General features: G+C 36.9%; 1 protein-coding gene across 1 annotated transcript in view; it reads right to left on the bottom strand.

Moving 5' to 3' along the window:
* Positions 1–15,105, bottom strand: part of VIPR2 (vasoactive intestinal peptide receptor 2) — a 65,270-nt gene that overhangs the window by 35,538 nt on the left and 14,627 nt on the right. Inside the window, exons 3-4 of the mRNA XM_075419749.1 lie at positions 13,165–13,272; positions 9,301–9,398 (exon numbers count right to left, since the gene is read on the bottom strand). Coding sequence (XP_075275864.1) covers positions 9,301–9,398; positions 13,165–13,272 — 206 coding nt within the window. The remainder of the gene's footprint in view (positions 1–9,300; positions 9,399–13,164; positions 13,273–15,105) is intronic.

Here is a 15,105-nt window from a genome sequence, read left to right as displayed (position 1 = left end):
CCAAAGCAGGACTTGTGACCCCATGGGGGATCCATACTGGAGCAGGCTGCTTCTGAAGGAGTGAACCCCATGGCAAGGACTCAAATTGGAGAAGTTAATGGAGAACTGTCTCCTGTGGGAGGGACCCCACACTGGAGCAGGGGCAGAGTGTGAGGAGGAAGGAGCAGCAGAGCCAACGTGTGACGAACTGACCACAACCCCCATTCTCCGTCCCCCTGTGCCGCTCGGGAGGTAGGAGGGAGGGAAAATTGGGAGTGAAGTTGAGCCCAGGAAGAAAGCAGGGTTGGGGGGGAAGGTGTTTTAAGATTTGGTTTTATTTCTCGTTATCCTACTCTGAGTTGATGGGTAACAAATTAAACTAATGTCCCCAAGTTCAACCTGTTTTGCCCATGATGGTAATGGGTGAGTGATCTCTTCCTGTCCTTATCTCTACACACGAGCCTTTTGTCGTATGTTTTCTGCCCTGTCCAGTTGGGGAGTGGGAGTGACAGAGTGGCTTTGGTGGGCACGTGGCATCCAGCCAGGCTAATCCATGACACATATGAAGAAAAAAAATGAAGGATGTTCTTTTAAAAAATTGTTCATAAACATTCAAAGAGAATGAAAGCAGCTGAAATGGATTTGCAGGCAGTCTCAGAATTCAACACAAATTTATCTGACAACATTTCTGAGATTATTTTTATGTGTAAGGAGTGAATTTCCACTCAGTAGTAAAAGCATCTGCAAAAGTGAATGGTAAATGGTCCAGAAGTTTCCTGAAGGTAATAAAGGATTCCCATCCTTTACTCCAGTTCTCTCATGCTTCAGATATTATCAATTTGCAACTGAGATGATCTCAGTCCTCAGAAAGCGTCTAACGGCCAATTCTATAGCACTGGCAAGAAACTCAGGAGCCACTGTATTTACACTCTCCCAAGAGTCACGCCCTCTGTATATAAGCCACGTGTCACCTCTTGGAGCAGATGGAACTATACCAGCTATATTTACTAGGTTCATAGCATTGGAAGTTGAAAGCTGCTTCACCTTGTCAATTTTTTAACGCATCATAAAAACCCCATTACTCAAGTTGGGAGCTGGACTATTGTCTAATAACTCCAACTGTGGCTATAGATGCATAAATTGCATTAAACTTCATCAACTTACCAAAATTGTTGCTGTCTATAAACAAACCTGCATGGCAGGTGTACTGTCTTGAAAAATCTGTCTAGATTTGATTTCAGAAAAACTCCATTGACCAAATCTTTTGAAATTGGACCTGTCTTGCTAGTATCCAATTTCAGAATTCTTAAATGAAGGAAAAAAAGGTGAAACCCTGCAAGAACCTTCTAATAAAGCATCAGTTGTCCAGCCACACTGATGTAACTGCACTTGATTTAGCTTCTAGCTATGTGCTCTGAACTGGAGAGTAACTGTCAGGCAGCCTGCATGTAAAACGACTCTCCTCACTTCTACCCACTAGGGAGAACAGAAAACGTTGTCTTCCTCCAGAAAAAACACACTATTTAAAATAATGTTTCTGGCATTCTGTACACATGCCTGACCCCTACAACAAATAGTCTGACCAAAATCAAAACAAGAATCCTGTGGATTTTTAGTCCAGGACAACAGCTGTCAGTGTCAGCAGGGCTCTATCTGCTGGCCATTCATCTGCCAAATGGACGAACATGAAAAAGCTACATGGAGGTGTAAGTCAGGATTGAAGCTAATCAACCAAGAGTACTTTGACATTATCTTAATACTGACCACGGCCATTTTGTTCAAAGTACAAGCCAATAAGAAATAAGTACATAATTGAAATTATTTTGTCATTATTTTGTCACAGATTTTTAATTATTCTCTATTGTACATATGAAATTGTGGCTAATGAGCACATTTCCTTCTTTCATACCAGTTTACCTGGACTTGTGCAAAGCATTTGACACTGACACTGCATGACACCCTTCTATCTAAATTGAAGACACATGGATCTGATGGATGGGCCACCCAGTGGTTAAGGAATTGGCTGGAACGTCACGCTCATAGAGCTGCAGTTAATGGCTCGATGTCCAAATGGAGACCAGTGATGAGCGGCATTCCTCAGGCATCGGTATTGGGACTGCTGCTGTTTAACATTGTTGTCGGTGACATGGACAGTGGGACTGAGTGCACCCTCAGCAAGTTTGCCAGTGACACCAAGCTGAGTGGTGTAGTCAACACGCTGGAGGGAAGAGATGCCATCCAGAGGGACCTGGACAGGCTGGAGAGGTGGACCTGTGTGAACCTCATGAAGTTCAACAAGTCCAAGTGCAAGGTCCTGCACATGGCTTGGGGCAATCCCAAGCACAGATATAGGCTGGAGGATGAAGTGATTCAGAGCAGCCCTGCCGAGAAGGACTTTGGGGTGTTGGTTGACCAGACGCTCAGCATGACCCAGTAATGTGCATTCGCAGCCCAGAAAGCCAACTGTATCCTGGGCTGCTTCCCCAGCAGTGTGGCCAGCAGGGTGAGGGAGCTGATTCTGACCCTCTCCTCCACTCTGGTGAGACCCAACCTGCAGTCCTGCATCCAGCTGTGGAGCCCTCAGCACAGGACAGACATGGACCTGTTGGAGCGGGTATAGAGGAGGCCACAGAAATGATCAGAGGGCTGGATGCCTGTCCTGTGAGGAAAGGCTGAGAGAGCTGGGGCTGTTCAGCCTGGAGAAGAGAAGGCTCTGGGAAGACCTTATTGTGGCGTTTTAGTACTTAAAGGGGGCTTATAAGAAAGATTGGGACAGACTTTTTAAGAGGGCCATTGAGACAGGACAAAGGTTAATGGCTTTAAACTGAAAGAGAGTAGATTTAGTTTAGAAATAAGAAAAAAATTCTTTACACTGAGGGTGGTGAGGCACCGGCACAGGTTGCCCAGAGAAGCTGTGGATGCCCCAGGCCTGGAAGGGCTCAAGGCCAGGTTGGACAGGGCTTTGAGCAACCTGGTCTAGTGGAAGGTGCCCCTCCCCATGCAGGGGGGTTGGAACTAAGTGATCTATAAGGTCCCTTCCAACTCAAACCATTTTATAATTCTGTGATTCTATGATTCTATGATTTTACTGATCTAGTATTATAATGGTCAGAAATCTTCAATGTTTTAAAATTTTCTACTGATCAGAAATTAACCCTTCTTCTCAAACTATTCCAAAGCTAAGTAAACACTACTACATTTTGAATCCATTATATAAAAAATATAATTATTTAAATTCAGGTGTAGTGATTTTTAAAAACAAGCAAAAAGTCTTAGATATTAGCATGAAGCACTTTATCAGACTCAGCATCAAAGTGGATACAATCACGGTGCTACTTAAACTTCCTGTATGAGCGTAAATAGAAGTGTCTTAATATGCCTGTAAGACCTTTATAACTCTTAGTGACTCATCAAATAAATTGGAAAATGGTGTCCTGAAATAATATGTTTGTTAAATATACACACGACTCCCATAAAGACAAAGAATTAAATTCTGCATTGTGTTGTGGTAGTTGAAAACCAGGAAATTACTTTAGATTAATATTGACTTAGTTATAGCTATTAAATCTTTGTCACTACTCTGTATTTTATGTAGTACCTTTTAGAAACAAACTCTTTATATTGTATTGCTGCAAAAGAAACAGGCAAAGCAATACCAAATCTCATAGCACATAAAAATCAATGTATTTTATGTAAGATGGGCGTATCTTATTTCTCATTTACTGTTCTATGTGAACCATGATTAGCCAGTTCTCAACTAAACTTCAGCTTTAACCTTGGAACTTAATAAGAAATTTGCAAGATTGGCAGGAGTGAGTCCAAAGAAGGTATGGATTGACCAAAACGGAATTTAAAACTAAATTATAATTACATTTGTAAAAGATTTTGACACAGAATAAATATCAAAACCCCTTTAGATCTTGTAACTGTAGACTGATTTGAGTCATGCATATGAAATTAAAATGCCATTATGGAATTGAAATGACATGAAATTTCTGCAAGTCTAACAAAAACAGTGCTTTCACAACAGTAGTAAAAACAGACGGTGTCTGCAAAATTATCACATGATTATCTGAGCAATACTGATTCCAAAACTGAAATCCCATAATTTAATTTAAAAGTTTTGAGGAAAATATTCAAATTACAATCACTAAACTGAAGTCAATAAGTGGTTAGGCATAGCAAAAATCAGTGGCTTAGGATTGTCAGAACAGTTCTATGGAAATGTTTACAGAATCCGTAAGTGATTTCTAGACTATAAAGTTCTAATCCTAATATGGTTCCTCTTTTTTTGTGGCTACCTAATGTTAGCAGGTTTTAAAAGGGTACGAAAAAACATACATAAGAAAATAAATTGGATTTGTACAAGTTTGTGTAATTAGTGCTATTTTCAATATATTTTTTTGTAAAATCTATTCTTACACACATTTGTGTTTTGTTTTCTTTGAACAGGCGCCTTGTTCTGCTAATGTTTCCTTCACAGTTAGTGTCATGCTATTTTTACTAAGTTCAGGAGACAGAAGTCTTCTGCTATTTACAGAACAGACACAGCACCGAAGCTGCCCAGGCCAAGCTGAGGATCACCCAGCGGCTCTTTCACCCTCAGCCTTGGTTTGGAAGGACCTCTAGAGGTGAGAGGGCAATTCAGTGCTGCAGGACAAAACGCTCTCAAGGAAGGTTAGGGCTTGATTCTTTGTCCAAAGGAGTTTTACTATGGACCAGATGTTATTCTTTACATAAAAGAAAAACCCACACCTCTTCATTCATTTAACCGAAAATATAATTCAACATTACTAAAGTATTTATGGTCATTATCATCCCAGGTGAGACTTCATTTTGTTTATTCTGTGGGCCACTATACTGCTGTAATAGTGTATATAAGAGAGTCTAGTATTCACAGATAAGACTATTTACAAGTAAAATTTGTTGTCTTCAATTTCATGATACATGTTTCAGAGTACATTCCATAATATCCATATATTCATACTAGAAGAACATATCAGAAAACCTGAAACTACACAAACACTCTGAAATCAGAACTGGGCCTAGCAAACGAGTTCAGTTCTTTAGAAACACTGAAATGAGTAAATCCAAATAGAAGTGGATAAAAGAACCCTAGTTCCTTCCTTTTGCAAAATGAACAACACAGTAGCCATTTATAAAATCTTCTTGTACTTACTTCTAAGAGAATAAACATAAAAAAAGATAAAGAGATGGATTACATGTTGTGGACAATTTACTTTTTTATCAGGCATGCCTACACTTTTTAAAACGGTGCAGAGCAAAAGAGAATTTACTAAAAATATATGTAACAGAATTGGTATTCCTCATGGTATTTAAAAATCTTTATGCAAGTAATTGATGATATCCCTTTTCTGACATGTTTGTCCTTCAATTCACCTTAAGCCTAAACATTACCGAAAAAAAGAGGAGACCAGTATTGCTTTAAGTATCTCTTCACAATAGTAGCATCAAGTAATGAAAAATGTAGACTGTAATGTAAATAAATGCCGCATGACTTCTAGGCACACAGAAGAAGCATTGGTAGATGGCTGCCGTGCATTACATTTTGTTGAGAGGGAAGGATTCAATTTAGACTCGAAACAAACAATCCATTAGTCCAGTGCAGTGATCCACCTCACAGACAGTAGTAATGCGTCTGTTTTCTGAGGGTAGCTACAGACATGCAAGACAGTGTTTGTTTGTGTCAGTCCTGACCTCACTGCCTTGCCTCCACTTGTCTTGGGTAGTGTATCCGTACTGGGTAGTGAGTAGCACACCCAGGACGTTATCTCTGACAGCAGCCTGAGAGTGAATGCTTCAGGAAATGGGTCAAACTGTGGAATACTTCTTCCACAGATGACGTTTCTACTTACGCACAGCTGCAAGAGTATCACCACATTTAACAGCCCTGAGGATCTTTCTCTCCATGAATTTGTCATTCTCTGGCGATACGCATTCAAATCACACAGCCTGTAACTTGTATATATAGTTTTTTGTGTGGTCTAATAAACCTCAGGCCAATTCACGCTAAGATTAGGCAACACTGTATTAACTGACCCAGTCGTTATTGTAAGTAAAGTGGACACATTTCAGTCCTTTACATTCATCAGGCATCTTGCCGTATATTAATAATGTTGACAGAGATTTTAATATCCTAATACAGGACAGTTAGGACATATCTCTAGCTTGTTCATTCTAGACAGAAGATGTCAAAATATGTCCACATGAAAGGAAAGATTGCAGTGAGGCTTGGACTGGGTTAACACACCTTGACGTGTGTTTTTAGCATGGTCAAATCAAGCTATTAATTTTCCCATTGTGCTGCCACGACATCCACAGAAATATAAAAGGAAAAAAAAGGACACTTCTTTGATGAATCTGAAACAATCTTGAAGATTAGCAGTAATGAAGGAAAGAGACTGCAAGTATATAATAAAGGTTTAGATCCACAAATTGATGTGATAACAACATAGAGATTGTTCAGACACTGTCATACTTGTCAAATTGGTCCCCTATAAATACAGACAGGAGCACTAAAGAATACTAACAGAAGATCTAACATACAGTAAAACATTCCATTTAAGGGGGCTGTATCAGGAGCTTATAGTCAATTTCAAAATGTTAAGGAAATCGTCTCTTTTTATAGAACCTGCAAATATACCATTTGACATGGAATAAAAATTGAATGTTCTAACTCTGAGTAAAATCAATGCAAACTATGGAAGCAGACAAGTTCTGTCACACTGAACAATATCTGTGCACTTGGCAGAGAAATAATAGATGACATGTTTACGGTATTTTTAAACAAGCTTTCTCATTTCACTGTAATTTCAGCACAAAAATTTGGTACCTTTTGATAAATTGCCTGTTCAATATTTGCTCACCAATCTCTACCTTTTAAGCCTTCTCTAGAATATTCTAAATTGCCCCAAATAGATGCCTATCTGGAGAGATATATATGTTTGTTTGTATGGATGCTAAATAAATATAATATATGTATAGAAAGAAGTCCCCTTTGAAGTAAAGATACAAGTCCATATCCTAAAAGACAGCAAAAAAAGCAATAAATATTTGAATGGAATAATGGAAATTCATTCAGCAGTGAAGATGCAGGCACCAAACTGACACCAAAAACAGTTTCTACCCACTCCTTTAACACTGTCTTCAGAGAAAGCACACAGAAGAAAATTTAAAACTTACCATAAGAAAAGTATTTTGCCACCTTGCCTACAATATGATCATTTTAGTTACTGTAACTTTGAAGGCAATCTCACACATCACCTGCAAAGCATACTGTCGCATGATATTTTTGTGTCCAAAACATTTTGCATCCAAATACTTGGGATTTCATTTTTAGTTCTTTTGTTGAAATTCCAGGTCAAATAAAAATGAAATATACTGATTTTTGTTGAGTAAAGATTTTTTGTTTTGAGGTGCTATGACTGACCTCTAAGATCTGAATTCAAGAAAACACCTTCTTTCTGTGTAACAGTTGCTGATGCAGAACCTGAAATGCCTCCTGAATCTCACAACTGCATGATACTTGCATTTTTTATATTGTCTTCCATGAAGAGACGAATTTAAACATATGCTTTCCTGTTTCCCTTTTCAGATTTATTCTGATAATTTCTGTCCTTCCTTTAACTAAAAAATGTGTAATATTTGCACAGGAACAGCTTATCTTCTGACAAGCCAGCAGCATTGTATCCACTTTTTGACTCATCAGCTTTAAAGTTAGAAAAGAACTATTGTCTTGTCCCACTGAAACAACCAGTTTATGATCTTCAGGCAAAGAATATTCCCTGAGCAATGACACTGGTACTTGAGACAAAAGGACAGGGCCCTCAGGCCATGTTGCTTGAAATGCAATCAGAGCTTGCATGTCCCCTTTCCCTCCCTGCAACATGCTACGCATTTCTTCTCCATACTATCTAGTCAGATATCTATGATATTCTATCTCCCCTTTGTACTTCCGTTAATCATTTTTTCAGTACTTGCTTTCCACATCTCTCTTCTGATACTTTTCCTCACTGGCTTATCATTTTGCTCTTTTCCAGGCTTTTGTAAATCTTGCTACTACTTCCTATTTCCAGTTTCTCTAGGTTCATTCCTGCAAGTACAGTGAACTTGCATTTCCTTCTTCTACAAATTACTAATGAGTGTGTCAAACAAGAACTGCTTTTCTATTATACTAGTTCATCTGCTAATTAAATACTTCTCACTACTTGAAATGTTCTCTTTCATTACTTTGAACTTTTAAGTCTTGACACATTTTCACTCCACACGACAACGTCTGGGTTGAATGACCGTGCTTTAAAATGGCTCTTTTAGCAGTAATGCATGTGCATCCCCGAGCTGTCAGATGATACCAGTGTTTTAGAATGCGTCCTCAGAAAAGTTGGGAAAACAACATACTCTGTCCATTTTCTTTATTATCTGTTTTCAACTACAGTAATGCCTGGGCTTTTAAACACAGAAAGAGATGGCAAGAACTGCACGTCTTAGCTAGAACGCTGACACATCTCTGCAAACCAGACAGAATAGTTCTGCTAGAGCTATTCTATACATGCTAACATCCAGAAAAACCCAACCAGCCAAGTATCTTTATTCATGAGAGAACTTCATCTGTTCATGATAACAAGAGTTTTACTTGCACTATAAGCTCATCCTTGTAAACAAAATCTTGTTCTCTTAGCCTCAGCAGAAAAAACAAACAGAAAATAGGTAAAACGTGTGATGGAAAACACACTTCACTCAACAGAAAGAACAAGAAATACAATCTGCAAAGTGAACAAATTAGTTTTTCCATTTATACTGTATTTAAGATATCTTGATAGCTTTTTGAACCACTTGTATTGCTAACGCAATTGAAGGTACAATATCAATTGGCAAGAAATCTAATGACCTGAATTCATTCTGCTTTACTTAAACACATACCAGCAATCAAGTGGTGAATGTGTTGTTAACAGATTATTACAGTACTAGGATTTGTTATAATAGAAACTTCTAGAAACACAACAATGAAAAACATACTGTGTATAAGTCCAGTAACACCACAATATTAGAAGTACAGACACATTACTGCAATTACCAACTGTTTATAGCCTTGAGTTTCAAACAGTTACTGAATTCTACATTTCTGATTTTATCTTATATGACATTTGCAATCCAAGCATATGGCAATCAATGCTACCAGAAATTACTACAGATTTCCATTAATTCTGATAGAGTAAAATGGGAATTATTCAGAAGCAGAGGATGTCTGATAGCTGTATTGAACACCAGTATCTAAATGAATAGAAAAAGTATTTTTCCTACCTTATAATCATCCTCATAGTCATTATATCCACAAGTACTTAAGATGTCAGGAAAAATATCTGACCATCCGTTACTCGTACAATTTTTGCTAATATTTCCTGTAAGGCAAAATTTGAGACTTTGAATCAGAAAGATCTGAAAGTCTTCTCATCGATGAATCTTTAGACAACCTAACTTTGTCATTCTCTGTTAACATGCTGCATTTCCTAGCACTCCTGTTACAGCTACCCAGCCATTTCCTTTGATGTGCTCTTCATTCATATTGCTTTGGCTTTTACTCTTGCTCTGAGTTGCCTCTGCAGTGAAGAAAACCAAAAGTACTTCCAAGCAGTGATGGCAGCCTTCCTCCTTGGTGTAACAGCTATTTCAGTTACATGTGCAAAATTCTGAAATATTTTGCTCTTTTATCTGAAGTATTCTGGAGGGAGTCTTTCATCTTGCTCTATAAAGGGGATAATTTGTGGTAAAGTAATTTGATAGAAAAGTAATTTAAGTGAGAGTTGTTCTAACCTCCTGTTTAAGATTCTCTGAGAAGGCAATACCAAATGCTAAACTGAAGAGTTATAAAAGCTCTTAGATATTGTGGTGATGAACGGTAGAGTTGGTAATGCACTTTAAAGGCCAAATAATGTGATAGGTTGAAGAACAAGGAAATAAATATGCATGCTGAATCTTGCTCTTTGAACCAATCACTGAAACTATGTAGACCAAGGAAGGTACAGGAGATGTGCAAGTATGATTCGAAAGGAATTTTGAACATCTATTAATTTCAGAAAGGATTTTTGGTTGGAACTGAGAGAAGTAATTGTTTTTTTTCCAAGGTGAAGTCACACAGATGAGATGGGGGCAACCCATGATTCTGCTCCTTAATGTAATTAATATGAACCATCTTCACACAATATAAAACAGTTTCCGTAGGGGAAAACTGAAAAGTCTGACATCAGAATAAAGTATAGGCACTAAATTATTATAACTTACTCTTACAATGTCAAATCATAAGCAACTTCCCCTCACCTTTCTAACAGCAATTTTTATATCCATGATACTTGAAATCGATAATAACATACTGCTTTGGTTTATTGTTTACCACTGGTCTTTAACTGAGTTAAAGATGCCTGTTTTCCAACACACAAGAACAAACTTATGTGTCACAGATCAACTTTGGCCAAGAATAACCAAATGTGTTTATATACACTCCAAATTAAAGGTTTTGTGACTTTAGTCTTGCTCATCGGTTACTGGAATTTCTTCTTTGTATAAAGTCTTCAGTGGAAAGTTGTAAATATCCTACAAATGGTTGATCAACCAACAACAAAATCTTTCTAGCTTATAACAAGACCTTGACCTCAAACCACAGTGTCTCCTCAAAGAACAGGACCACTTCTGCCATTTGGCATAGACATGGCATTTTTTAAAGAAAATGTAACCTATTTATACACTCTGAAAAGTCTTCACTTTAAAAGTACGTCAAGATTCTCTAATTAGGCAGAGCAGAGGAATGTCTTAACAGAACCACAAATTACATCAAAGCCAGTTTTGCAAGAAAAAGACCCTATGTACTCAAGATGCTGAAGTGTTCTCTTCTGTAAGTATTGTAGGGCCTTCTAACTTAAAGACAGTTAGGCAATGTTCTGTGGAAGACATTGTTTATTTCTACACTATCTTTCCATGTAATTAAATATTTCCGATGGCAACCTCCTTAAAACCTATAAAAACCTCCTTAAAACCTATAACTTAATTTGACACACACATCTGAATACAAAACTTCACAGAATAACTTTCTGATACTCATATACTTACACTGTCATGTATAATACAAAAAATATTTAGGATAATATGATTGTTTTTACAATAAAAAGTAATTTAATATAAAGTGACTAATATTCAATTAAGAATTAATTATGTTGTATGCTTAAACGACAACCTTGATCATCACAGAAGAAATTAAGAGCCAGTTGTCCAAAAGTTGCAAAGATGAGAAGAATATTTTTTTTTTAATTTCCAGTTTAAATTAAGAAATCCTTTAAAGAATTGATGGTATTTAAAAGCCTGCTTTTGATTGGGAATACTTCCATAAAAAGTAACATAATCTAGACAATCTTGTAGTTGAAATTTAATTCCTCTTAAACCCTGAAAAAAACTAAAACATACATCTCACAAATCTGGCTAAGTAAAACGAGTTAGATTTCTTGTTGAAAGATATTTTTATATTTTCTTGCCATAAGAACCAAGTGAATTTGAAATATACTGTGTATGAATTAAATAAATTATATATTCCTGAGCATAATCAAATTATAAAGGTGCTGAGATACTTAGTTAGATCTTAATTGAATCAGCGATGCAAGATGTTTGCTGTTTTCCTTCTCTGAAATCATAGAAAGACAAGACTTAAAAAATCCTCTTAACTGAACCAGTACCTCTAAAACCCTACCCTGTTAGTTCCACAAGCAAGAATTAAACAGGTAGCTATGAAAAAAAGCTGTATACAGGAAAATTAGAGCAAACTATAAAAAGGAAGTGATCTTTCAGTCTTAATGCCCAAGGGCCATAGAGTTGTAATGTATTGTGAAGGTTTCAGACTTAAATATTAATTGCAGTTTTTAATAGGAAACTTAAAATGTTATTGTAATATAAGATACTAACATTTGTTAAATATCCAACATCCAAACTCCAGAGAGAGGGTGCATGCTCCAGCTTTTGGCAAACAGACAGAAGCAGTGTGATTTAATTCAGATTTTGAATTTTTATATTTACTAGTTTGCCTTGTCTTATGACAATACCTTAATATCTTCGAGTCATTTAAATACTTTTATAGACTTCACAAGATTTAGTGAAGATTACACATACTTTCCCCCTTATAAACTGTTTAGACTATTGACGATAAGCTAATCAAGATTCACCAGCTCCAGGAATGAAAATCTTTGCTCACCTGTAGACTGTTTTAGTTAGCTACTTTTTACTGGAACAAGACTTAATCAACTGTTTTGAGAATAAAGGTATTTTAGTCACACCGCAAGGTAGCCTCTATGTTAAAAGTAATATTGTTAAAAAGCTCTCCATAGAGACCTCAAAAGCAGAATTAGATCACTGTGATAAGTTTTGTGCCTTTCACCAGCTCTTTATGATACGGTTTTCTGACCTGAGCAATGGGGATAATATTCTTCCTGCTGCATTTTGAGATACATCTATGAAATGCTATGGGTGCATCATCTATTTTTAAAACCCCACTAACAACCCAAAGTGCAAAATTAAGCCACAGTATTGTGGTCTATTATATGTCAATATTATATTGACAAGATGGTGCAGGAGACAGTAGACTTAAAACAGTTAAATGTTTCAGCAATCTGAGACACAGATGAGGTTTTTTCAAGTTCTTTTAAAAGCCCAATAAAAGGTTTCATAATAACTACCTTAAATTGCAACAGTGATTATTTTTAGATATTATGTGCTAATGTTGGCTCGTTATTCTCATGAAGGCAAGGCAGAGCCCCCCTCCTAAGCAGAGAAGGAACAACCTGCATGTGACCTGCTGGCAACTGTTAAAAAGTCAGTCAGGCTCAGCTACTTAATAATTAACAAAATTTGGTCAAAAAGAGCAAGCAATGTCTTCAGCCTTGATGAGTATCACTATATCAGTGATATAGTTAGTATTTGTCTCAAAGAACACTATATGGATCACAAAGACAATTATTTGGTCCTTTTACGATGTATCATGCACAGCTCTGTTAAGATTCTGTTATTTAAACTCTTTAAAAAGAACATAAACACCTTAAACTGCAACACCTCCCCACCTCCCATTTTTAGCATATTATGTTATAAAATACAAAAGAGAGGTCAGCAAAAATCCACATTAAAATGAAATACCTGGTTTGCCAGAAAAAAGGCTAAATACTTTTGGGCAAGGGACAGTGACAGTCTCTCCAATCTTCGCAGGACGCCAGCAGGTGATGTTATCCCAAACTCCAACACATCCTGAAACAAAACCAGCAGTAACCAACTTGAAAGCTCAGTCTGGTCTGAATCACCCTACTGTATTTACCTTATAAAGACTTGGTGGAAGCTGTGGATGAGTAGTTCGAGAAAGATTAGACTCTTTCAAGAAAGTTGCAAAGATAGTATTTTCTATGAAAATGTTAAGGGAATCATAAGAGTCTGCTGATTAACCACATTATTTTTATGCTACTTAATACATTGTTTGCAAAATGTCTCATTAAAACTATGTCATTTTGATGGGATCATGCTAAGAAAAGATCAGAAAACACGAAAAAAAGTAGTAGTAATTCATTGGACTCAGCATCACAAATACGGTGGGAGCGCATCGTGACTGGAGAATTTTTGGAACAAAGGACATGGGCTAACAAAATCACCTCTCCTAAACTAAATAACAGAGATTTGAACAAAGAATGATCCTGTATATTGATTTCAAGAAGGGAGGTCATAAAACGTTATGCGCATGTTTTATAGTTGCACTAGTGACAACTTGTTACTAGTACAGAATAACTACTTGTTGCGGCTTTGCCCATGCTTGATGTCTATATAAATGTGGCTCAAAAGCAGTACCTTGTGAAAGAGCATAAATCCTCCTGCGGCCTGCTATAGGCACTTGGACCAACGATGCTCTATTTGTTTAAAGTTGACTACTTACAATGCATGCCTTCTAAGCCAAGGAAAGAGTTATGAAGGTTTCTGAATATAAGCCTGATGAAGAATTATGAGTACAAAGAATTAAGGAAATGTTTGTCATATTATCTCAGTTCCAGTTATCTCAAAAAAAAAAAAATCATGTGCAAAATTCTAGGCATTTATGTCTTCAAATGAGGCAACTGACAACTGACAATCTAAATTTGTAATTAACACATAGAGAGAAACAAAACTTTTATCCGAACAGCATTATCTCCATAACATTATTTTAAAGTATCGGGGACAGTTTGTTCCTTTCAGTGGAGAAAATGAAACTTGGATTAGAAACTGCTCACATCCATGAATAATAATATTCTTCAGAATAATTATAGTATTAGCAATTAGCAATTCACTATTTATTTACTTCATGTTAATGAGGTCATGCCCAAAAACAAGCCACCTGAGTTAAATGAAACTGGAAAAGGAATATTTAAAAGTTCTGTATTTGTGTTAAACCATGTTAACGCAATTAAACTTGGACAGCTTGTGTTGACTTAAAGTGTCTACTAGCATCCTACTTTCAACATTTAAGTTTCTTTCAAAGTACATTTAAACTAGGGATCCCGAGCGCATTACAGAAGAATAGGGCTTGGAGACGAAAAAGAAGATGAGAGGAGGATTATGGTCTAAAATCTGCATGTGGTCACCAATTCACAGAGTCATCCTTATGCAGTTTCCCAAGCAAAATTCTGTTCTCCAGAGGAGTGACTTGTTCATGGGGACTAGGTCTTTATTCACTCCTGTTATGATTATACACCTCTAAATGCAGCATCAGTTCTATAATCAGAAAGATTATGTCAAAAAAAAGTGATTACTATGGGAACACTTCACACTGTGTGGATAAATAACAAGTAATGCCTTATTCTCTACTGCCTTGTACCAACCTCCTAAGAGGTATGCAACAAATGTATTACTGTTCATTACCTCACGCACTCACCCATACTCACTTCAATGCCTTTTCCAGTCAAGCACCAAAAATCTCCAAAGAGATTTGGAGATTCCAAATTGCCAGTCTATCACAAGCTCTCTTGGCAACCCGCACACACAATTCCTGCACAAAGAATTTTGCCATGCATCTGATTTGGATTTCCCTTGCTGCAGGTCACTTCCATTGCTTCTTGTTGT

Source organism: Opisthocomus hoazin, chromosome 4, assembly GCF_030867145.1.
Source record: "Opisthocomus hoazin isolate bOpiHoa1 chromosome 4, bOpiHoa1.hap1, whole genome shotgun sequence".
In the NCBI taxonomy this organism is placed as follows: domain Eukaryota; kingdom Metazoa; phylum Chordata; class Aves; order Opisthocomiformes; family Opisthocomidae; genus Opisthocomus; species Opisthocomus hoazin.
Note: the sequence above shows the minus strand (reverse complement) of the source record. Positions and strands in the feature narration are given on the sequence as shown.